The sequence below is a fragment of the Xiphophorus couchianus genome, chromosome 22 (genome assembly GCF_001444195.1).
Source record: "Xiphophorus couchianus chromosome 22, X_couchianus-1.0, whole genome shotgun sequence".
Lineage (NCBI taxonomy): Eukaryota > Metazoa > Chordata > Actinopteri > Cyprinodontiformes > Poeciliidae > Xiphophorus > Xiphophorus couchianus.
The window spans coordinates 12,268,775-12,293,361 of NC_040249.1; the positions used below are offsets into that span (position 1 = coordinate 12,268,775).

A 24,587-nucleotide genomic window follows, 5' to 3' on the forward strand; every position below is an offset into this window, starting at 1 on the left:
AGCTGAGGAGTCAGGAATATTGGAATTTTATAAGCAGTTTTTATAAGGTGCTAAACACAGACCCTTTACAAAGCTGCATTAAATTAATTTAGTTTTAAGACCACAGGTTGTGCTGAGCCAGCATGCTGGATGAATAGCGCACCACAAAACATGTAAATACACATCTACTGTAGATTCCCCGTTTTTTCCTTCTGCTCTCTATCAATTGTCTTCTGTTGGGGCTTTAATGGCATTACACGGAAATGTTCCCAGTACATATCAATTCACAAGGTTAAATAAAGTTCAGTTCAGATTATTTATGCAGCACCAACTGACAACAAAAGTAATCTCAGGATATGTACGGAGAAAGTTCAGTTCAAATATACCGAGGCAATCCTTTTCAATCCTTGCATAATCCAGTTCAGTTATTCCAGTGTGTTTTTAATCTATTTTCCTTCTCGATTTCCAACTTAAATACAATAATACATTTCTAATTTAACTGCTGTCTGTTTAACCTCGCAGTGCTGATTTGGTCATTTTTTTATCTATGATTTATTTTCAGTCAGTGTAATAACCCCACATAATTCTAATTTCCTCAAAATGTTTCTTGAAATAAAATCATTATAGTTTTAGTCTCATGCTCTCTACCCTAAGTCACCTGGTCTGTTGTTTTTGGACTTTGACTTAAGCCCAAAATCCTGGGATAACAGCCTAATGACTCACAACTGTGGATGTGTGAGATTGTCTTTGAAGCATACGATACCTGCATATGGCCTTAATGGAGGCTGAAGCATAAACCTGGAGAACAGCGTAATGATGAAGGATGCTTTTAGTGTTTGAACAGCATCGTAAGGCAATTAAAAGGCGAGGCAGCTAATGATGTCCCATTATCTGTCTTTAAAGTGCTGTCTTTTACCACAGGCACTGCATGAGAATTTAATGATCAATTCAACAGCACCAGATGTCTATAAATTTGCCTTTGTGGGACTTTTTAAAGAGTTTGGACTAATGCATGTCGAGGGGCAGCTTTGAGCAGGTCAGTTTGACTTGTAAATTCTCATTGGAGGGCATAATTTTCATTTGAAATTTAATTTAATTTGGTTGGTTCTTGGTTGGTTCAGTTTTTATTTCTATTGCATTATAAACTTTACAACGTCAGTACTGGATGCACTTAGGGAAATCAATAAAAATCAATAAAAATCAAATGGACTTTTGTTTTTCAACCTTTGCTATTTGACAGAATAACATTTGCTTTTTTTATGTTGAAGAGTGCAGCCTTTAAAAAAAAAACACATTTAAGAAAAACTTTGATTTTTTTAAACTAATTATGCTGTGAACCAAAGGAATACTGCTTCAAAAAAAATTGCAAATAAAGCTAATCCTAAATGATGTAGTTAATGTTGTATAGATAAAGATACATTATAAATAAACACAAAGCCTTACCTGATTGCTGTTGGATTGTTGGAATTCAATGAATGATTTAACCTTCATTTATTGAATGCTACAGTATGTTCTCTATTTTACAAGTATGCATAACAAATATCATGAAAATGTTCTGGCAAATAAACATATTTCCATTCAAGTGAGACTGAGTACGGTTTTAAGTTTAAATAAAGTTTGTATCCTGACACTACAAAGAGTGCTCATAGTCTAAAGTGCTTAAAATGTTTACCAAAAGTCATTTTTATAGGACAAGATAGAAAAATACATTTAATCTCATTTATAGTGGGTTTTTTTTTTCTAAAATTAAATGTTTATTTTGGTGCTGATTTATAATCCACTATTAATTATTTTTTAAACTATTTATGCCAAGTAGTTAAGGAAAATGATCTGCTATTGAAACTTTTAGTTTTTATCTGCGCTTCTATTCTACAAAATTGTAACAGCAGCGCCCCCAAGTGTTTAACTTTTGGAATCAGCGTTTCCACCAAAGGTTGATGCAATTTCTCTTCCTCTTTAGCCTTTCACATACATTTTACATTTTGTGGTATTATGTGTCAGAAGGCAGCTGGGAAAGACTTACAAAACCATCCCTGATGGCCCTCAGATGGCTAGACAGAAACACTCACACTACATACCAAACAATGAAGATCACTCATTTAACGGCTACAGTGTCCTGTACAAGTAATCCTTATTTTTAAAGGCTGCACTCTTCAACATAAAAAAAGCAAATGTTATTCTGTCAAATAGCAAAGGTTGAAAAACAAAAGTCCATTTGATTTTTATTGATTTTTATTGATTCCCCTAAGTGCACCCAGTATTACACCATAAAGTGTGACACTGGGATGGTTTATAGTGCTGATCATGGCCTTAATGTCTGATGCGATATGGAAATTTTCTGGAAAGCTGAATTTTGGGTTTTGATTAGCTGTAAAATGAAGTAGAATAAAATCCTGAAATATATAGCTGTGTGTAATGAGTTTCACTTTCTAAATTAAAATATAGTGATAAATGACATATTTGTTTGTATTTTAATATACTGAGATGCCCCAGTGAAACCTATTTAAAATTCTAGTATTGTAATATTCCAGTACTGGCTATCAGTGTTTCCTGTGACTATGTTCATTTTTAAAGGGTGTAGAACAGTCTTCTTCTTGAAATAAATAAGGACTCTGTGGGTCTTACTATTTTTGTTTTCTTTTTACAGACATGTACAGCTGAATGGGGAGAAGCTCCTCATGGGGAACGATGAGACATTCCCAGAGCTGAAGCCTAAAATTCTACGGGCTGGACGGACAATAGCTATGCCTCCAATGACAATAGGGTTTTATGTCATCAAAAACATTAACGCATACGCCTGTCGGAGATAACAATAATTCTTCCTTCCGAAACACAGAACACTATATGAGTTTTCTGGATGCAAAGCTTAAAAAAACCAAATCACCAGAGGAGATGTCATTGTCCTACTCGAGGACAGCTGAACAGAGCAGACATTTGGAAAAACCCTTGCTGAAAAACAGCCGACTAAGAATGAGATTATTATTTTTGTGGGAATATTTAAACCGCTCTTCCCAGTTTCAAATAAACCTCACATTCTCTCCTCTGTTCCAACAAACTCTTTCTCACTATGATGCATATGAAGGACTTCACTGCTGAACACTTTGTCTTTTCGCCAATAGTTCTTCAAAAGGTGCACAACTTTATGTGGTAAGTTATTGTTTTTGGACTGTGACATTTTCATTTTGTGGGGCACAAAATGGCAAAATTATAAACATTGTTTGGGCTGATATTTTCTTGTATTTAATTGTCCTTCTCTCCCAGACTTTTAGTTGCTGAAAGAAGAAAATCACAAATACAGTATTTCTCACAGAGAAAACTGTGGCATAGCTAACTTTTGTGCATTTATAAGCTTTTTAAATGAATTTGATAAAGCTACTGATGTGCCTACTAAAAGCATTTTTTCCCTTTGTTTTGAAGAGGCTTACATTGAAAGTGTGGGGTATTAACACTTTGATTATTTTGTCGTCTTTGTTTCCACGTTTTCTTTTATCTGGATAAGATACATTCAATGTCAGTGAAGTTGTTCCAGTATTTTGAGGAAAATCTTAAGAACAATATAAAATACACATGAAACTGGATTTACTTAGAAAACATCTTAAATCCCAGTTTTTCAGGTACAGTTTGTAAGCCTTTTCATTTAATGTTATATCCGATAAGCCTTACTATTTTAATGCTGCTAGGTCACTTTTGTATGGAATATATCTTTGTACAGATATACAGTCATATATTTTTAGAGTATGTATTGTACATAAAAAATATAAAGGAGATTTAAGCTTGATATGTTAGATTCAGTATGCAATTAATTTATGATAAAAAGTCTATTTCTAATATTGAATGTCCAGTTCTATTTTTGTTTTCATATTCAGTTTCTTTGTAAAACTGCAAATGTTGTCATGCAAAACCATTAATATGCTTTAACTTTTTCATTATTTGTCACTTACAAACCTCAAAAGCCAAAGTGCAGTCGTATTTAATAAATTAGAATATCCTTTCTAGTGAGGCTCATTAAACATACTTTTCACTAGGCCCACGTCTCTGTTAAATGTCTTCTTTATTGGTCTGGTGTGATATTTTAATCTTAAATGTCATGTTTTCATTAGCTAAAAGCAGAAAAATCACAATAAATAGACATAAGAACATCAGTTTTTGAATTGATTTAGTGAAATGAGCAAATGTTCAATATTCTAATTTATTGAAACTGGATCGTGTGGCTGTGTTTTATTATGTTTTTATGTTATAAACAAACAGAAAGATAATTGTGAATTTGGAAAAAAAATAATTGGTACCCGTTTTGCATTTGTTTACGTGTGCATTTGTCTTTAACTACTTACTTTCTGCTTACTTTCGGTTATCCAATAATCATCCCACTTTTGCACAGAAATCAGATTAGCAGAGTTGCATGAGAAGTTGTGGGTGTTGTTTTATAACCCCACCACTCATAAAACTAAACAGGTTTGTCTCTGATCATCCTGTGTGCTCTATTCTTTATGATGCTGTTTACTGAACAGCATCTATACTGAGATTAAAATATATAGTGGGAGAATCTACTTACCCGAATTTTAAAAGCATTTGGTTGCACTGGAATTAATTTACAGGAAAACAAGTAAATACAGTTGAACACATATGCACACCACACTTTTCAGATATTTACTCGCAAAAATAAATCCATGCATTATGTTGTAGCTCATGATTACAACATAATGTAATCTGAAGTTTGTGATAATATGTGACAGAATGTGAAAAAGTTTATGTTTGGTGAGATATTCACTGAGAGAATTGATATTGACCTGAGAAGATGCTAGTGGGTCTAATCATAAATTTATCTTAAATGTTTTCACCAACGTATTTCAATGTTCAGTCTGTATTTATCAGACTAAAACCATTTACTCATTTACTCCTCCAAGCTTAACAATAAGTTCAAAACACAGTAAAAGTTGAGCAAGAACTGGTTCAGTGTTCAGAAATGTTAAATATAAATATTATTTGCCTCTGAATGTGTTTATACATAATGTAGAGATGTTTATATTTCTTTTGGAGAGCATTATTTTAATATGGAAAGTGTGCCTGTATTATTATTATTATTTTTTTTTGTTTAAAATAAAAGTTTACATTGCTTTTAAAAACCCACAGAGCATGTTTTATGTTCATCATACATTCAAGTCGATTCCACCTGCTGTAGATGTACATCAAACATTGGAAAAGATCAGACTGTGCTGAACTTTCCCTGTAAACATGAGTCAAAGGAATGAAGAAAAAGAAAGGTCTTTGATTTATATTAGCACAGGAGCACAAGAGAGCAGATAAACCCTCCCCAAGGGACATAATAAATACAAACTGTCACTTTCTTGCAGCATCCTTTCATAAAGTTTTTAAGTTGCTGTTTTTGACACACTCACTCACTCACTCCTACAAAGTGCTACATGCTACGGCCCCAGATGTGGGAGCAGCTGGAGCGAGCCTTTGTAGTGGTGTCTTGTCCCTGTATGTGGCGGCTGCTGATGGGAACCACGGAGCCAGGACAGGCTCAAGCTAAACCTGAACCACACATGGCTTACAGTCGGCTGATGCACAGATAACCAGGATTCGCTTGATGCTTTTGCGTTTGATGGATCTTCGGTTTCTTCTCTGAAAGCCTGGCGGTACAAAAATTTCCACGCTAGTGATTCCTGTGCTGATGTTTGATGCCTGTGTGCTGTTAGCACAAAGAGGCCATGATCCAAAGCATGTACCTTTATTTACATTTTGTTTTAGATTTCATAAACTTGAAATTGGCTCCTGCTTTTATGTAAGGAGCGGAAGTTTTTTTTTTTTTCTTTCTTTCTGTTTCCCCTGAAATAGCCTTTCCTTCACATGTGGTTCACTTTAAACAAGCTGACTCTTTTGACAAGCAAGAGTCAAAGCAGGCTTGTTAACACTTGGCCATATTCCTGCATAGTGGTACTCATTATGATGTTGGCCACACATAACTGCTGATTTGGATGAATATTCACCTTTATTCATTTTAGATCCCAGCGACAGAAAATAGACTTTAAGTGAATAAGTCATTAGGTGATATCTACTACTTTATAGCAATTCTTCTTTTACAAAAACTTAAATAATTAGATGCAATTCACAAGATTTCTGCTGGATTCTGAATCTCTGAACAGAAATCAGTGAAGTAATTTGATTGGGCTGATGTGAACAATGGGGCCTATACAGCTATTGATGCCCCTCACGATTCACCGCTTCCACTCACTGAACCTAACTGTGATCTGATTTAGGAAGACTGTGCCGTGCCTCGCCACTTGTGCGTGACAGCGTCTCCACAGTGGAGGTAGCTGTTGCTCAGGCCCAGCTAACACTGTTTATATGCAGGGATCCAATTTGAGGCATGCAAGGCCCCCCCACTCTGTCAGCAAACATTGAGGATTTCATGATGTTTACTCTGTATATACAGGAGTCAGCCTAAATAGGATCGTCATGAACTCCAGGTCTCCAGAAAACTGATGGACTAGATTAGACTTTGGCCCGCAATGTCCCAAATCCCAGCATTTGGGACCATTTCGACCCAAGCAGGGTTAATAAAACATAAATATTTATGCTGCTTTGCTTCACTCAGAGGCCTAACGCACAGACTGTGCAGAATATTATGATAAAAGGCAGATTTGTTGAAGCCATCAGAGGTTTCTCTGAGAAGCGGCCTGGTGTTTCAATCATTTCTGTTAGTAAGTCCTGCCTACAGTTTTCAAGCGTCTTAGGTGGTAGACAGCTCCGGGCTGATTGTTTTTTTTTATTTGTATTTTTTATTTTACTCTGTTTCCTTTTGTGATACATATAAGACTAAGTAATGACTGCAAACTCTCCTATAACTTGGAATTTGGCCATGTTCAGATTTAAACTTGTGTTAAAAAGGTGTCAGTGCACACCTTTCACCATTTGAAGTGGCTCTGATTAATCTCAAATGAAATTTAGTTGTTAAATGTAGAAGGGTTTTTAAAAGGACAACAGCCTGTTATAGTTATATAGGATTATAATGTCACACCTTTTAACACCAGCTGGTCAGCAAAATGCAGACAAGCGCTCTAACCTGGTACAATGCATCTCTCTCTTTTTAGGTTAATGTAGATTACACTTTGTCCCTGTTTCCTGTAAATTAACAAATACAAAACATCAACTGCAGATGTTTATCAGCTGGATCTCATTCTCAAAAGATATCAGGCAAGAAAAGAAAACAAAAAAAAAAATGCAGTTTCAAATAGATAGAAACACCAATTCAGACAATAAATCAGTAGGCCCTTCTGGCCTCAATCTCTTAACATTTGCACATAGAATAGCTGGGAGGTCTCACAACAAACAGAGACTCTGAAGAGTGGGATTGTTTTTTTGACAAATGCAGCTCGTTATACCAAGTTGTTTGCACTATGCTAACATTATTTTCCAAATCAGTTAGGCAGACAGACCTCTCTTTCATCATATAGACCTGAATACTGGCTCAGAGCTCAGATCCCAACTTTCGTCACAAAAACCAAAGGGCAAGATCCCTACTAATCTAAATCTAAATCTTGATGCTGCATACCACACATACCACATTATTATTTCAAACTCTCAGTCCGTCATGTGCTCCACTTCATTCATCAGCGCATGACTTCTTCCTGCCTCAGTGATCACTGGGCTCCTGGAAGAATAGTTCACTGAAAAGAGGGGCTCAAGAGCTGGGTTATGGCAGGCCCTCGTGACATATAATCAAACCACGTGCATCCAGAAAGTATTCACAGTGCTTTATTTTTTCCCCACAATTTATGCTACAGTACAGCCTTATCCTAAATTGTTTTAAATTAACTTCTTTCCTCACAACTCTACACAAAAACACCCCATTATGACAATGTCAAAAAAAATGTTTGAGATTTTGCTCTGTCAACTGTGGGACCGTATATAGACAGATGTGTGCCTGTCCAAATCAAGTCCTGTCAACTTAACTGACCGCAGGTGGACTCTGAAGAAACATCTCAAGAATATCAATCTAAGATTAATATTAAGCAAAGCCTGTGAATACTCGTGTACATGTAATTTTCTTTTCTTATAAATTTGCAAAACACTCAAAATGTTTTCCCATATTGCCCTAAATTTGTGTGTGAAATTTGGAGGAAAGAGTTTAACTTAATAGAAGTCAGAGACTGTAGCATAACAAAATGTGGGAAATTTTTATAATTCCAGATGAACTGTATGATATATTTTATATGTAAATTTTAGGTTAGTGTTATCAAAATTTATGTTTTCACCTTAATTACAAGACAAACAAACTCTCCTGGTACAGAAAGGTCTGCAAAAGCTATGATTACTCATATTAAGGTAATTATTTTAATTGGTTATGGACTGCTAGCATCTACCAATTTGTAAAGTTGTAAAAATCTTTGTTCAGATATCTAGACAAGCGGCTATTCTTTCATTTACAAATGATGTCACTTTTCCCACTGCACAGGTATATGTTTCCTATGTGGAATGGATCTTGTACATGTCTATGGAAATTTTATAAAGCAAAACACACACAAGAAATCAGCTGTTATTAAGAATAACTTTCCTTTGTCCTTTTATTTAACATAAAAGGTCAAAGGAACAGAAGAAGGTGGCAGAGCTTCAAGTTCTTCTTGGATGTATAAAGTATCTTTGTAAATATTTTCAGTCATGCTGTTATCACTGATTTTTCAAAGTAATCAGTCTAAAATAGGTTGTTTTTTTTTTCACTTAAATGCAACCAATTTCTTACATCATCAGGATTTTAATGCTTTGGAGGGAAAATCATTGTACTGAATATGTCTGGAAAAGCTTTTCTTGTCAGACATTAAAAATCCAATTTCTGACTTGAAGCTTTTTGACCGTGAAAGTCTGGAATGCAAGTTTCTTCTGGTTATGATTCTTTTTCAGATATCCACACTTATCTTTCTTTATAGTAGGAATATGAAGTCCAAACTGTTGGCATTTCTTGCACCACCAGTACATTGTTATCCTTGTGTGTGTTTTGCTTCTATACCAGGAGAGTTTGAAAAAAATTAAAACTCATAAATCTGGATGGATCTACAGATACCTCGCAAAGACTTTCAGACATAGAAATATGGTTTTTAATTTGTGTCCATCAAAGTGTTTGAAATAAACTTTACTGAACAAGCTGTGCTCACTACTCATCAAAGAATAACCAAACTTCAGTTCACTAACCCCTACAACAATTTTATTCAAAAAAGTCTCCTTTTTAACAAGACCTATACATTTTTGGGACTATGTGTGTGACTATTTCTGCATGAGCCTGGTTGCATGCCTGTTTTGTTTGAAGAAAGCAGAACGCCAAGAAAGAAGCAGATGAAAGAAGAAATGTTCAGACCAAACTGGGCGACTTATCCGCAGCAGTTGTCTTGGAATAAAACCAGCATGTTAGCTATTTAGTTTTGCCTGCATAAACTGATGAATATCATGAATCCATCAGCATCAAAGTTAATACCGCAAATCGTTTGAGCTATACCCTGCAGTGAAAACAGATGAACTATGAATTGGTATTTCAGCCCTTTCCTATCAATTGATCACAGCATGTGACTGGAACAGAACTAAAATAAAACATGTTATGAATCAGTTATCAGTTAAAAACTTAAGATCTATACTTAATGATATTCAAGGCAATTTAATTATTAGATGAGCTGCTACTGTTAGTTAATTCAATGCAAGAAAGAGAAAATCTAAGGGTGCCTGATGACATTTAAAGTGGAAGAAAGCAAGCATGTGTATTTTACACTTAAGTAGACCTACCACATTGTAACATACATTTTTCAGATTCAGCATGAATATATTTATGAACAATTATTGCGAGTCTTAAAGTATTGAAGTCTTTAAATTGACTTTAAAACGCAAATACTGTATCTGCTGTGAGAAGCAGATAATTGCCGAATGATTATGTGATAAGTTGACTTGCCATAACGAATTTCCATAACGAATCGTGGCTGCAGTCACATGAGTGCGTTGCGCTTCGGTCGAAAAGTGCGGAAGAAAGCAATGAACACAAGCTGTACCTGCAGAGAAAAAGCAGAAGAAAGCTGGACTTTTCAGCAGCAGAAAAGGACGGCGATGCAGAGACTATTCAGAGAACCCAGAGTGAGTCAATGTGAGATCAACTAAAAGTTTCTGTTGGAGCAAAATGTCAGGGAGAAGTAAATGAATGGAGGAAGTTCGAGTGTTGTATTAAGATTTTATGTAAAACTTGACAGATTGGGCCATACAAGCGCTTTGTCTGTAATATCGCTATGCTTTTTGGCATAAAAACAGACGTGTGCTTGATGGGAAACGGTGAACTTTCATCTCAGTCAATAGCAGATCAAGGTAAAAAATCAACAGTTGTGGTCTCATTGCTTCCAGTGCTTGTTGACATGCCTGTCTAATGAGTCAGCACAGATGACTGTCAAAAGTGTTTCTCACTGGAGTTTTCTGTTACTCGCAGACTTTGTGACTTAAGTTCCAAGCACTTCATTGGTAAGTTTGGTCTTTGCAGTGTTGAAATTTGACTGCATAATCCTAAAGTTCAAAATGATTAAGTATGATTATGCTAGGAGAGCGGGAGTAGCAGATGATACTTAAAAGGACAGATTGAATTTAATGTTTGCGGGATTTACATAAAGGATGATGTGTAACTCTTATAGAGCCGCTTTTTGCATGTTTGCATTGGTGTTTTTATGATTTATCTTCAGTGATGAGCTCCTCTTTAAGGTTTGAAAGCCTTGTTACCATTCCCTCATAATTGACTTCCTTTACAAATTCTGCAGCTTAGTCAAAAACATGTATTTTAAAGATGCATTCTTTTCTGCTTAATTTAAAATAACATAAAAATTGCTTAATATTGTTAATGTTGTAGTTTTTAAATATATTTTATTTTTGTTGCAGACCAAAAACTGGACTTTTAACAAAAAAACCCAAAGATATTGGCTTTTTTTTCACTAAAAATATATGGGTTTTTTTTGTTTGTTTTGGTTTCTTCTGTTCATGTTCTTGCCTCTATCTTTTTTCCCACAATGTAGAAATAAAAAAAAAAACATAAAAAGAATATTACAAAAATTTCATTGATGTTTCCACCTGTGAAACGCAACAAACCAGACATCTGCTTTTCCTCCCAGTCAGCTTTAAGTTTTTCACCATTACACTTTCTGCTTTTCTTCCTTTTTTCTTGTTTTACAGTGTAGCATCCTTTTTTGAATATTTGACGGGAAGACATTTCTGGTCCAGATGAAGTGCTTGTTGATAGCCAGCGAGAGCGCCGAGGTCCTCTTCCACTGGAGTGACCGGGAATATCGCCAGAATATCCAGGAGAAGTATGGGGTCTCTCAGGAGGAAGGCGAGGGGGTACGGAGAAGTACAATAAATCCTTCTTATTTAATTGCTTCTAGTGAAGGCTTACAATTACTCTCATTCATTTTATTTCCAATTCTTCGTTTCAGCTTCCTGCCTTTGAGGACATCTTGAGCACTTTGTTCGCTCCCATCATTATCTCCTGCAGCACCTTGGAGGACAGCTACACCTCTTTCACCACTGAGAACAACCACATCTACGTCCTACACCAGGTAATATCCGCCCATCCTCCGTCCGTCATGACACAGTTACATAAAAAAATTATATCGGCTCTGACCTGTGAACTTTTATGCTCCAATTCTGAAATATTTGACAATAGAAAGCACTTATGCCGCAGTGACCTGAATGAATGCCTCTCTTTTAGCGAGGCGTCACGTTTGTCATGTGAGTGGAGTTAAAGAGTCAAGCCAGGCTTTGTCCCCCTGTGGCACATGATCGGGTTGCACCGTCAAAACTTAGCGCCATTTTCAGAGAACTCCAAAGCAGAATAACGTCACAAAGCAGCCCTCATTTTGCATTGTCTTTTGCACATGGAACAAAAACCTAATCGAGCTGCGTTGTGCTCCTTCAGTTCGACGAGTGTCTCTACATCGCTGTGAACGGGGACGGCGAAGAAAAGGAGGACGACCTGAGGAGAAAATTGTACGTGCTGAAAAAGATGGTCGAGGTCATGTTCGGCATGGTCACGCTCAGTGGGAACCTCCTGAGGAAAGAGTAAGAACGTCCAGCCTCTTTCATGTGTGCTGTGGACTGCGATAGGGTGGATGTGTGGCTAACGCCTGATCCATTTGGTTCCCCTTCAGACTGCGGCCTCAGGACACGGAGCAGAGAGCGAGGCTCTGGAACTATCTGCAGAGCCTGCTGGAGACCTACAGCCTCCTCCGGGAGAACGACCAAAGCTTCTTAGTGGAGGTGGAACGCTTTTTGCTTCTTAAGTACCGGGGCCAGAAGGGGATAAACGAAACATAACTTCAGACCTGGAATGTAGATTTTTTTTTGCCATTGTGAATGCAGCTAAGCTAAGCCTTGATCAGACCAGTCTGAGCAGTTGGTCTGATTAGTAAATAAAGGTTTCTACTGGCTGGAGCAAATCCAGGATTCTTTAAATTCATTCATTTCTAAAAGAAAGTGTTTTTTCCCTCACCTGAAATGTTCCTTATTTAGTTACTTACATATTTTTCCTTTACATTACTTTAAACAGCAAACGTATCTGAATTTCATCTGGATTGTTCTTTAGTTTTCACACAGATCTTAAACTAGAAAATAATTTTTTCATTGTTTCATACTTATTTCTTCTCTTTACAGAATATTTCTGTAGATTGAGGGTCAGGATTATTATTCCACCTTTCTAAAAGATTTAAAAACTATTCTTTAATTGTGATTGCTTTTCTGTACATCTTCACTTCATAATTTTGGTGGATTTAAATTAGATGGGGGAAAAAAATTAAGTATACAAATTAGTATAATGTCATTTGAAATAGCAATTAATTTTGCCTGCTAATTGAACATAAACTGGCCACACTATTATACTACCTCCACCATGTTTTATTTATTTTTTTATTTATGTATTCTGGACTAGGATTTTTTTTTAAAAGTTAAGGAAAGACAAATAATAGAAGATCTAAAATTGGTGATGATATTAATCAACATAAGTAATAAATAAAAACAAATACACCGAATTATAAAATCCAGACAAATAAATAATACAGTTATTACGATAAGTTAAACTGGCCACTGTAATACAGTAAAGACTTAGACAACCTATAAAAGCCTATCTTTCTCACATGTCATTAAAAGCTTTTTTTTCTGTTTCTCATGTTTTAACTTTTTACTAAAAATAATCTCCAATATGTGATTATCTAAATAAATGCTGGTAATTGTTTTGGAGTCAAAGTTGTAACTTGTGGTCCGCCTCTTTTTTGTTTGTGCAGAAGAAAGCACTTAACTTCACCTAACAGTTTTTTTCCGTAAGAAACAAATTGAAGTCCAATCGTTTCATTTCCTCCGTCTCTCAGGCAGTGGAGCGGTTGATTCACCCGCAGCTCTGTGAGCTGTGCATAGAGTTCCTGGAGCGCCGCCTGGTCCAGCAGCTCAACAGCAGTGTGGAACGAGCAGGAGAGGAGGTTCTGCACGCCTTCGTCCTCGTTCACACCAAGCTGCTCGCTTTCTACTCCAGGTTCATGCTTTCATTGAAAACGTTCCAGTTTTTATTTTTTTTTTCATACCCTGTGCTGCCAACTTTTATATTTGCATTTTAATTTATTTACATATTTGCCAACGCTCTGCTTCTCTCACTGCAGCCGCAATGCGAGCATCCTCTCCCCCTCAGACCTGCTGGCCCTCATCGTCATGGCACAAAATATGTATCCCAGCAATGTAGATCTGGACGACATGAGTCCGGAGGTATCGAACGGCCTATAACTTCTCAAACAGTTGCTTGTTTCTGCTGTTTTCTTTTTTTCTTCACCATTTTCTGTTTCTCTGTGAAGGATACTGAGAGCACATCTGGTTCTGGTCCTGAAAGTTTTTATACACCAGAACCTTCCCCCTCCAGTAGAAGCTCCAGTAGCTCAGGTGAGTTATTGAGTAAAGTAATTTTATTTGTGCTAAATTTCTCGCTTCCGTCTTGAGGACTGACTTTGTTTTTGGTTTACCAGAGAAAGCTGGTCGAGGAGAAACTCCTGTGTTTGAGTTTGTGGACCCAGAAATCCAGGTCAGGATATTATTCTCTACAAGACACAAAGATTGTAATTAAAAGTGACACACTTTAAACTGCATTAATGTCTTTAGATGGCAGAGGACAGCTTGCACACTCTGGAAATTAACCCACCGGACCCTGCGAGCCCTCGAAGAGTTTTCCTCGAGGTATCACACAAAGATGGGCTGTATCCCATGATGCCTCACTCCATGTACTGCCTCTCGCTGTGGCCAGGCATCACACTAGTGCTGCTCACCAAGGTTTGTGGTTACATTAAAACAAAGCCTGTTTCTCTTTAGTTCTTTAGTTGCAGCAAAGATGTTTGTGACACATTGTAGATAGGTGTTTAACAGACATTGTATGCAATTAACACTGCAATGCCATTGAAATACTCTTTAATTTTTAAAGTATTTTATTGGGATTTAGCAACACTTGGTTGTTCATATTTATAAAATAAAGGGTCCTACTTCAGTTTTTTTTTTTTACACAAAAAGTCTGGCATTTGTATTCTGACATCCTAAGTCAGTATTTCCTAGACTACATTTCAATGCCATTACAGCTGGAAGTTTTTGTTGGTGTGTCTCTAGAATCTTTGCACACCTAGAGAGAAATGTTGGCCCACTATGCAATGCAGAAGCATCCTCTGTTTCCTGACTAAATAACTTTTAATTGGCAAATGGTTGCACTGAATATTATTTAGGGATGTTAGAGTAAATAGCTTTATGTTTTTGGAATTTCAACACTGGTAGCATTTTTCTTAAACTTAATTATATATTATGAGAAAAAGGGGGGGAAATGTTCAAGAGGTAAGATTATTTCTGAAAGTTACTATATATCTAAAGACATTTTGTATTTGCCCTCTTGTCCCCCATGTCAGATTTCCTCCAGTGCACTGGCCATCTCGGTGTATAAGTACTTGGAGGACTTTGACAAGCTGGAGAAACGATTACACGAAGGCCATGGAGCTCCCGCTTCAGCCAGAAGTCCTCTGAATATGCAGGACATCCGCTCCAAAATGGACAAATTCATCAAATCTTTGGAGCCACATGACTTACAGGTATATGTTACCAGTTTCAGACCTTGTCATTTCATTGTACGACCTTCTAAATTATAATGGGAAATTTTATTTGTTTAATCATCATAATTTGAACTCAAAAGAACCTCCCTAGATTCCTTACTTTTATTTAAAAGAATCACATTTAAGTCTTCCGTTTTCATTCTTCGAGATCAAACGAGAACATTTTCTAATTCTCTCACAGTATGCGCAGTTACAAAATGTCTGGGCAGAGTTCAAGAGCCGAGCCTTTTCCAGAGCAGGTTCTGGATTCAACAAAGAGTAAGTCCTCTGCTGCCCTCTGGTGGCCAAATATCATTAAAGCAGAAAGTGTCTATAGTTCTTTTTAACGTTTTAATTACTGTGTGTTTTAGTCTCATCCCGTGGTGTAAGAACATGAAGACCCAGTTGTGTGGAATATACAGACAGTGTTTCCTGACTGGTTCTTTGTCTGCTGATGTCACTCATCGTCTCTCTGCTGGTCTGCAGGAACGAGCCCAGGCTATGGTTCGGTGAGTCTCAGCCCATTGAAACGTTTTTTTTTTTTTTTTTTTTGTCTCAGCACTCTATGTGGGCACAAAGGGACTTCAGGTTTTCTTTTGGTTCGACTCATGTATTGACACTCTTCTTCTCCTAGAGAGAAACTGGTGGACTGGAAGGACTTCCTGTTGGTTAAAAGCAAACGGAACATAACCATGGTGTCATATCCTTTTCTTTTTTTAAATGTTACTTTTCCACTATAGGACTACTGACTGCTTTGTTGTCTATTAATGGTTATGTGCACATCATATTGATAAACATCTTTTGGTAATGAGCACATGAGAATTAAGTTTTTCCAAAACAATTTTGTGAATTTGTTCTCTCTTAAATGTCAAAATGTTGCTATATCTGTTCCAGGCCTGTATGAGGTGTTAAGGTTGGAAACATCCACTCAAACTGTCATTACAACCAATCTGTTTGGAGTCTAGGGGTAAAGTTAGAGGTGGGACTCTGTGGCATGATAGTGTTCAAATAGTTTCCTGTTGGTTATCTACACAAAAATCCAGTAAATTAAAAGATCTCACTGTCATATGGGCTTTCTATTTGGTTTGGGAAAATGAGTTGATTTCATTCTTTTCGTAATCTGGAAAAGGTCAAGAGTATGTAGAAAAAAAAATATTTGTATTTCTTTATTCTTATCCTATAACTTGTTTATTTTATCTATAAGTTGTGGCTTTCTAATCTGGTGCCTTTACTTTCTTATTGTATAATTTCCCGTGTTCTTCCTTTCCATTTGTCATTTGTTCCTTTCTTGATTGTTATACCTTTCTTCCCTCCTTTATGTCCTTTATTATGTCTCACATTTTCTTATTTTCCTTCTCTTATGTCCTTTGTTTTTGCTTTCCCAGTTTTTTTATAGTGAGTATTTTACAATTTTATATCTTTAAGTGATCACAAATCTGAAAGAACCCTTGAAAATCTTGGAAAAAAATGTTCAGTTTATTTAAAAATCAAAAGAAAGACTAAATTATTTTAGATTTCCCAGAGCCTGAGGGCTAATTTCTGGACTACTCCCCTGGTAAGACCTGGCTAAACTTCAAAAATGTGGATCTTGACTAAGCTGATCTCACTTATCTGGAGGATTTCCCAGGCCTCGTTCATTTTATCTGCGTGGACCGAGCGACTGGCCAAATGATTGCTCCGTCACTCAACATCACAGAGCGCACTACGTCGGAGCTGGGGAAGGGACCTGTGGCTAATTATATTAAAAACAAGGTCAGACAACCTCTGATTTATTTTAAGAGTGTTTTAGATTAAAAAACAACAACACTATGATCATTTAGACCAATGGACTTAAAAAGTAAAGATCTTAACAATCCTTTTACATCAAAACTAACAAAAAAAAAGACTCTTTACACTGGCAACAGTTTCACAAAATGTTTTCATAGTTTTATCTTAAATAAGAACACTAATAACAGTGCTGCTATGAACTAAATGCACACTGTAATGTTAATGTAGTGAAATCAGAAAGAAGTCTTTGCAGATTTTGCTTGTTATTCTTTGACTGATTGAACATAGTTTTTTCTCTTGCCTTTGTGAAAGGCAGAAATATTTTGCCTGCGCAGTAACCACAATTACTTTCTTTTTCACTTCTATCTTTTGACCTTAAACTGAAGGTATGGGCCTTGGTCAGGACAACCCGCCGCTATCTGCAGAAGGGTTATTCCACCGTCACACTCCGTGATGGAGATTTCTATTTCTGCTACTTCCTCTGGTTTGAGAATGAAACGGTAAGTTACCAATTTTTTTCCCACCACTGAACATTGGACTCAATTTAAGGATGGATTAATCTTTTTTCTGTGCAACAAACAATTAATTCTATTAAATGCTTCCACATTTTTGGCAACTTATGTATGCATTAGTATTATGCTGCAAAATCTCTATATGTCTGATCCATCAGGGATACAAGTTACAGTCAGTGGACATACCAGTGCTAGCTGACGACTCTCCACCCATTGGGATGCTCGCCTATGACTACTACAAGTAAACAATCTTACCCTGAAATGTAAGGAAAACTCAAGTGGCCTTTGCTCGGTATTAAGAGAAGTCATATTTTTCACAGTAGGCTGCTGAGGTACTACAGCAAGAACCACAAGGGGGAGAATGTGAAGTGCTATGAGCTGCTGACTGTCCACCTGGGGGTCATCCCCACAGAGATCATCCTCCAGCACTGCAGGCAACTCGCAAGTAAACTGTGGGAACCTTCACGCAATCCGCTGCTGTAGAAAGATCATTACACTCAAACTTAGAGACAAAGGTTTCAATCCATTGTTCCATCAGGAATCAGAAAGAAAAGCAGAACCCACATATCTGCCTCACAGTTTCCTACTCTTTTTTTTGTTTTTGGTATTTTCTGTTTGAAGTTCTCCAAATAATTTATTAGAAGCACTTTTTCACTTAGCACAGGCAACCTGTGACTTTAATCGACCCCATCAAGTTTGCATTCTTGAAAATTTGTTTCCTATTGATTAGTCATGCACATGTACATAAACAATGTAACTTTTTTCACCCTTTTAAAGTTTACAGCATTTGTATTTTACAAATGTACATACTGTACATTGTGACTAATATAAATGAACAATCCAACAAGTAGTTGCTGAGTGTCTTTCCTTATGAATAATTTAAACATTGTTTTACTTGCTTCCACTCTATTATCAAAGTTATCATGAACACATGAGGTCGTAGCAACTGGCATTGATTGGCATTGTTTAGGGATTCTTCCTGAATCTTACACAAAGTGCACAAGAAGCAGTTTAGAGGGATTTTTTTTTCCTGTAGAGAAATACAACTAGCAGCAAAGTTGTATTCTCTATTTTATTGAGTCTTTAGCAAATAAAATTAAAACATAAAACAGAACATGAACATTCAGGACATCACACAATGTAGTCTTTTTCTAAATATCATCTGTATAATTGATACTGTTCTCAAATTAACTGCTAAAAATCAGTCCTTTGACATAGCAATGCTAAGTTAGTTGTTTAGAGACTGGGAGCATTTTAAAGGTCATTTTGCAGTGTGGAGTGCGTTGTGCACAGCTTACAATAGAGGAAATAAACTCCCAACCAGAAGGGGGAGTGCATGCAGACATAAGAAAAATTCAAAGAGCTCCTGTGAGGTCAGTCACAGCTCCTGAAGCCACCAGGTCCCTCAGGAAGAGTTTCTCCGCGCTAATGTCGTGCACCACCTGAAAGATTTTAAATAAATGTCATTGTGGACAAAACATGAATTCTGTGGTCAGTAACCCTGATGGGGTGGATTTGGACAAATCTCTTAGGGATCCTGGTAAAGATATGTACAAAGTCTTGAATAGTAAATTAATGTATCTGTTTTCATTGCATTTGCATTATCTCACACCGTCATAATTTGAGGCCATTCATTTAGTGGGGGGAAGAAATTCCCTCTGAAGAAATTATAGTTGACAAAATCATCTCTCAATAATTGGTACCCACAAAAACACCTAAAAATACATTTTAGACATGAGCAGTTTTTAAAATATTACTTTACTTTTTGAAGTTCTTGAGAGTTTAAGAACATTTCTAGTTTGTGAAACATGTCTTGTTCTGAAACTAATGGTGAATAAGTAGAAAAGCGTCTGTGGAAACTGTTAAGTAAGGTGTAGGTGCTGTGTTGCATTAGGCCCTTTTCTAACAAGCATAAGCCTTCTAACAAGGCTTATGCTTGTTTTCCAGACAGAAAAAAACCTTGCATGGCCATCTCACCTCTAAATGCTCTTAAAAATCTGTGAGGTGAGATGAAGAGCAGACTAAATAAGAAAGCACTTGGGACTTTTGATTATTTACAGAAAACGTGTAAATAAGAGTGATTGAATATCTCTCTGTAAGCCATGTGAAATATTGCAGGTGAAAACTTAGTAATTATTGTACTATGACCAAACTATCTCCAGCAGGGGTACTAATAATCTTTCCTCCAGTAATTTTCTTTTACAATGTTTTGTCGACACAGAATTTTTATGCAACGAATAAGTGAACTTTTCAGGCTGGAATAAAGGATAAATCTATCCTAAGGCTTTTTACATATCTTTCTGTGGAATCAGCATGTTTGCCCACATCTGTTTGTCAGTGTAAACTTACTTGAGCTTTCATGGCACCCATGCGTATTGCCTCGTAATAGTGGAGCCTGGCCTCTGGGTGTTGCATGTCATAACCAAACCCTGCGAGGCTCACATGGTCACACATCTGCAGAGCCATCACCACGGCACTGGCACCTAATGTTGGCACCATCTTTGTTCAGGACAGAAAATGACCTTTGATTTATTTCATAAAGCAAAACAAGATCTCAAACTTCACCGATAATTTGAGAGAAATTCTTTAACATGGTAGCAAAGAATACAAAATAACACCCTTTTGAAAATAAATGTTGCTCATCTTTCAATCAGCTTCTTGGATGGCTCATCAAAATAATTTTTTTGTTTCTGTTTCAAAGCAGTTGTCATTGGTAGCAATACAATAAATTAAACAAATGCAAATGTACCACACGTTTATGTAAAAAAAAATAGACAAATTATTTAGGAACTTACATTTCCCTGTTTCTGGGCATATCTCTGTATGACTTGCCCTGTCTTGTGAATGATATCTGGATGGAGAATCTTGAAGCTCTCTGGTTTCAGCGGAATATTGTCAACTACCTCCCTCCAGAACCACATTTTGGACCAGAAGCTCTATAGATGACAAGCAGGATAATAAAAATGTACAATGTACCAATAAGAAACTTGTGCAGTATAGTTGGTATTCAGATGTGGGCTAACCAGAGGCTGCTTGGTTATTATAGAAGTCAGCCAGTCCAAGTCCAGGCTTTTAAAAGCCACCAGAGCGATCATGGAGGTCTTTTTGTACTCATCGGCCGAGTGAGGTGCTGCCTCTGGGTACATCAAGCGGATGGTGGTGCGTGACCCAGCGTCTCTCTCAAATCCAGGGACTGGAGCATTATTCATCCTGGAAACAGGCATAAACCAGGACTTTGTTCCAACAAATTCAGAGAAGGGCTTGGTGTTGTCAGTGAAATTCAACAAAACATTTAATTAGGGCAGCTACAAAATTCCAGTTCAGAGAAATTTGTAAAATTAAAAGAGTACTTAAAACCTAAATTTGCAAGAAGTATGAATAGGTCAGGGGTCATTGGAGGCTCTTGAAATAATTGTATGGCCCCAAGTAGCAGTTCAAGAATGGGGCAAATTTGAACCACATACCTGATAATGACATCATATTGATCTATGTGAGATCCAAGATGGCTCCCGTGAAGAATGCCTCCATTTCCCACCACCACACATCGCCTGCACTTGTCTTCTTTACTCAAAGACGGAGGCAGACCAGGCTGAGGCATAGCAGCAAGGGCCAGGGCCAAATGCTCTTCACTTCCTTGGAGCCCCAGAGGAGGGGTCAGATTCCATGCCTTGGGTTTGTCCTGTTGAACAAACACTGGGATGTCCAGAAGGCCTTTAGAACAGGACAGCGACTTGAGGTGGTCCAGACCCCAGTGAGGCTGGCATGGTCGTAAAAGCAGGATGGCTGATCGATTTAGTAAGGCCTGAGGAGAAGAGGGCACAGTAAAATATCTTCTTCTGCAAATTTAGCTAAGATCTTGTTAATAAGATATAACATGCATCTTTACCAAATCTTTGGGATACTGGTAGTCATCGCTGTCTGATGACACATTATTTAAGGGGAAATATGCAGGAATCAGAATCGCCAAGTAGAATCCAATCAGCAAGATCAGACTAGTGGTAAGATTCTCCTTCCTGTTCAGAAGACAAAAGGACAAAATGGGCCATCAGTAATAGCAAAAATGTAAAGGGCAACCATGTTCTTCCATCTGCAAATGTCATATCTGAGTTGACATGTCAGCTAGTTTGACAAAAATAAGTCAATCTGTTCAAATTACAGGTTGAGAATTTGCTTCTCTTTAATTAGATACTTGCAAAAATATTTTGATCCTTAAAGTTTTTGACATTTTATCCCATTATAACTGTAACCTTCAATGAATTTTATAAGATAGACCAAAAGAAAGTAGTGCATGCTTATGGAAGCATAAGCACGTTTTTCAAACATTTTGTATTTAATCTCCTCAGAGTCAGTCCTTTGTAGAATCATGTTGTTTTGCAATTATATTTCACATAGCTGTAAGTGTTTTGGGGTGTGTCTCTTACCAGCTTTGCATGTCTGGATACTAAATATTTGCTAGTAGTTCTTTTCAAAACAGCTTAAGCTCAGCTACATTGGAAGGATAGGCTATGTGAACACCGATTTTTAATTTTTGACACAGATTCTCAATTAGATTCGGGTCTGGGCTTTGACTGGGCCATTCTAACACATGAGTGCACTTTGTTTGAAACCATTATTGTCAGCTCTGGCTTTATGTTTCAGATTATTCCCCCATTTGAAGATAAACTTTGTTGTCAAATTCTAGTCTTCTGTGGGATGTTTTGTGGTGGCGCAGCGGTGTGGCACAACCCACATAAGGATCCCTTAGTCCTCGATGCGGCTGTTGCAGGTTCGATTCCCGGCCTGGCGACCTTTGCCGCATGTCTTCCTCCTTCTCTCATTACCCACTTTCCTGTCAATTAACTATCAAATAAAGGCCACGAGAGCCAATAAAACCTAAAAAAATAAATCAATCTAGTCTTCTGTGACCATTAATTTAGATAGATTACTTATTTCTGCTAAACAAAAACATCTCAACAACTTGATGCTGCCACTAACACATAGCACCATGGGAATGGTGAGTTCAGAGTGAACAGCAGTGTTAGCTTTCTGCCACAAGGTTTGGCTTGTTTTCTGAAATGTTAAAGTTTGGTCACAGATGAAGTTACACATAAATGGAGTCTATTTATGAACAAATGTATTAATTTGATTTAATTTAGAGGTGTCAGAGTAAGCAAATCTGAAAACAAATGCATGCCACACTTTTCATAACTGCATGGCATTTTCAGTCTACTCCATTTTTTTTTTTTTTACTTTGTGTAGGTCTATTACATAAAGTCCTATTAAAATTCAAAATTGCAGGTGTATTATAAGAAAAAATACAAAAAGCTTTACAGAGGCACTGTAATGTATTTATTAAAAGCATGCCTAAAATTGAATGGGTTCCTCACCTTTCTAAAACCGAGTTTTTCCAGGTTGTAAAATGAAAGCCCTCACTAACTTTCTCAGATGTTCACAACCATGATCACAGCCACACCTCCACAGCTCAGATGCTGATGACCACAAGCAAAGTAGTTTTCGATTTGTAAAACAAACTTTGTTTTGTCCCATTTCCATTTTCTTACGTCATGTCAGATTAGTCAGGAGTAGGGTATGGAAAGTTTTCATTCTTCTACATGACCTCAGTGATTGGAATGTAGAAGTATGATTTTCTAAAGCAAAATCAAGTTACTTGTCTTGATGTTTGACTGTTGGTTGTTATATTGCTGTATATAAAATTTATTCAGCAGTCCATGTAACCTAAGATTGGGCTTCAGTCAACCCTGAAACTGTTTATGCAAATAATCATCATACTCATCAACATAATTGCTTTTTTTTAAAAAAGAATTACGGTGGAGAATTCTAGCAAAATACCCGATCTATCACATTAGGTCATTTTTAACATTATTTAGAAATAGAATGGGTCCAGAGCCCTCTGTAATAGTTTTGAACATAACCTGTTTTCTTCTTTGGAGGACTTGTACCTGCTTAGGAAAAATTCCCTGGACTCCGTTTTTAATATGTCTTGTTGTTTGTGACACACAGTTGTTAGTGTTGAAGTCTCTGCAGCCACAGGCAGCAGTGGAGCGCCGTCATCTGGATCTTCTACACTCAGATGGTTCAGCGTTACCATCTCTCTGTTTCTTCCACCTTAAACACACACAATGTGTAATGCTGACTAATGTGCCCTAAATCATTAAACATAATATTAAGGAATAATTTATCTCTACTTTTGAGACAAGGTCTGTAAAAAGAATCACTCTCCCCAAAGCTTACGACGGGGAGAGTGTCATGTTACCTATTTTATACTCAAATATGAGCTGACGCTGCCTGAGGCAAGAATCAATTTTATAAACACGTAAGAACAGAGTGCAACTTACAGCTTTCCTCGAAGAGTTGTCAGCTGATTTTTAACTTTCCTTTTCCATTGCTGAGAAATAAGCAGAAGAGTGTACGGTCAAAATGGCTGAAGTTCCTTTTTTACCTGACTGAACTCTGCCTCTTCCCTCAATAGCCCTGGTTAATCATTAACATGTCAGTCACACTCCAGCTGGAAAGGGGATGAATAAGCATGTGTGTGTGTCATCAGCTATTCATCCAATAAAATTCAATATTTAAATGTGAATAAGCATTATACATGTATTTAAACATAAAAAAGGAGAGGAGGAGAGATGAAAAGTGTGATTAGGTGTGGTGCTGGAATAAAGTATTCACCCCTCACACATTTCTTACTTTCTTTTTTTTTGTCACACTTGCTTCAGGTTGTTGCTTCAAGTTTTTCATCTCATTTAGATTTTAGACAAAAGGAGAGAAAAATAAAACATTCCAAACCAACATGGTTTAATTGAAAATATATTTCACCTAAATATTTAAATCATGACTTTGATTACCTGCAATTTGTTTGGTTCACTTTCACTGGCCAAATGTCTACAAAGGCCTGGTTAACATGTGAGGAGTTTCATTCACACGATTCAAAGCATGAATGGCTATGAGGCCACCTATAGATGAAGAGTCATGGTTGTCCAGTAGTAGGTGTTTGAAAGACAGAACCCAAAGGCATTTTTCTGTTTAACATTGTTTCTTCATTTTTAATGTAAACCGTTTCCTTTATACTCTCTAAAATGTGAATGTCTTTCAAAAAGTGTAACTGGTGAGGTGTGGGTGGAAACCTGAATCTTAACAAGTGGAGCCGTCTTGTCTGTGTCTTGCTTGTTTGTTTAGCCAATGTTACGTTCTGCAGTTTCACCTGGTGCTTGTGTGA

General features: G+C 36.9%; 3 protein-coding genes across 3 annotated transcripts in view; 2 read left to right on the top strand and 1 right to left on the bottom strand.

Annotated features, from left to right (window-relative positions):
* Nucleotides 1-4,100, top strand: part of hpse2 (heparanase 2) — a 69,473-nt gene extending 65,373 nt beyond the window's left edge. The window contains exon 12 of the mRNA XM_028007851.1: nucleotides 2,627-4,100. Coding sequence (XP_027863652.1) covers nucleotides 2,627-2,789 — 163 coding nt within the window. The 3' untranslated portion in view covers nucleotides 2,790-4,100. The remainder of the gene's footprint in view (nucleotides 1-2,626) is intronic.
* A 5,832-nt stretch (nucleotides 4,101-9,932) lies between these two features.
* hps1 (HPS1 biogenesis of lysosomal organelles complex 3 subunit 1) lies at nucleotides 9,933-18,218 on the top strand. Its single transcript, XM_028007544.1, has 18 exons — nucleotides 9,933-10,092; nucleotides 11,167-11,331; nucleotides 11,427-11,549; nucleotides 11,909-12,051; nucleotides 12,141-12,249; nucleotides 13,353-13,513; nucleotides 13,638-13,740; nucleotides 13,827-13,911; nucleotides 13,995-14,050; nucleotides 14,128-14,295; nucleotides 14,913-15,092; nucleotides 15,295-15,371; nucleotides 15,464-15,601; nucleotides 15,727-15,792; nucleotides 16,700-16,844; nucleotides 17,246-17,359; nucleotides 17,530-17,612; nucleotides 17,692-18,218. The coding sequence occupies exons 2-18, from the start codon at nucleotides 11,215-11,217 to the stop codon at nucleotides 17,852-17,854; spliced, it is 2,031 nt and encodes a 676-aa protein (XP_027863345.1). The 5' UTR covers nucleotides 9,933-10,092; nucleotides 11,167-11,214; the 3' UTR covers nucleotides 17,855-18,218.
* On the bottom strand, nucleotides 17,959-23,886 carry st3gal7 (ST3 beta-galactoside alpha-2,3-sialyltransferase 7). Its single transcript, XM_028007545.1, has 8 exons — nucleotides 23,707-23,886; nucleotides 23,311-23,476; nucleotides 21,258-21,384; nucleotides 20,836-21,173; nucleotides 20,395-20,581; nucleotides 20,167-20,307; nucleotides 19,721-19,870; nucleotides 17,959-18,813 (listed from the first exon to the last, which is right to left on the bottom strand). The coding sequence occupies exons 2-8, from the start codon at nucleotides 23,457-23,459 to the stop codon at nucleotides 18,727-18,729; spliced, it is 1,179 nt and encodes a 392-aa protein (XP_027863346.1). The 5' UTR covers nucleotides 23,460-23,476; nucleotides 23,707-23,886; the 3' UTR covers nucleotides 17,959-18,726.
* Nucleotides 23,887-24,587: the final 701 nt, after the last annotated feature.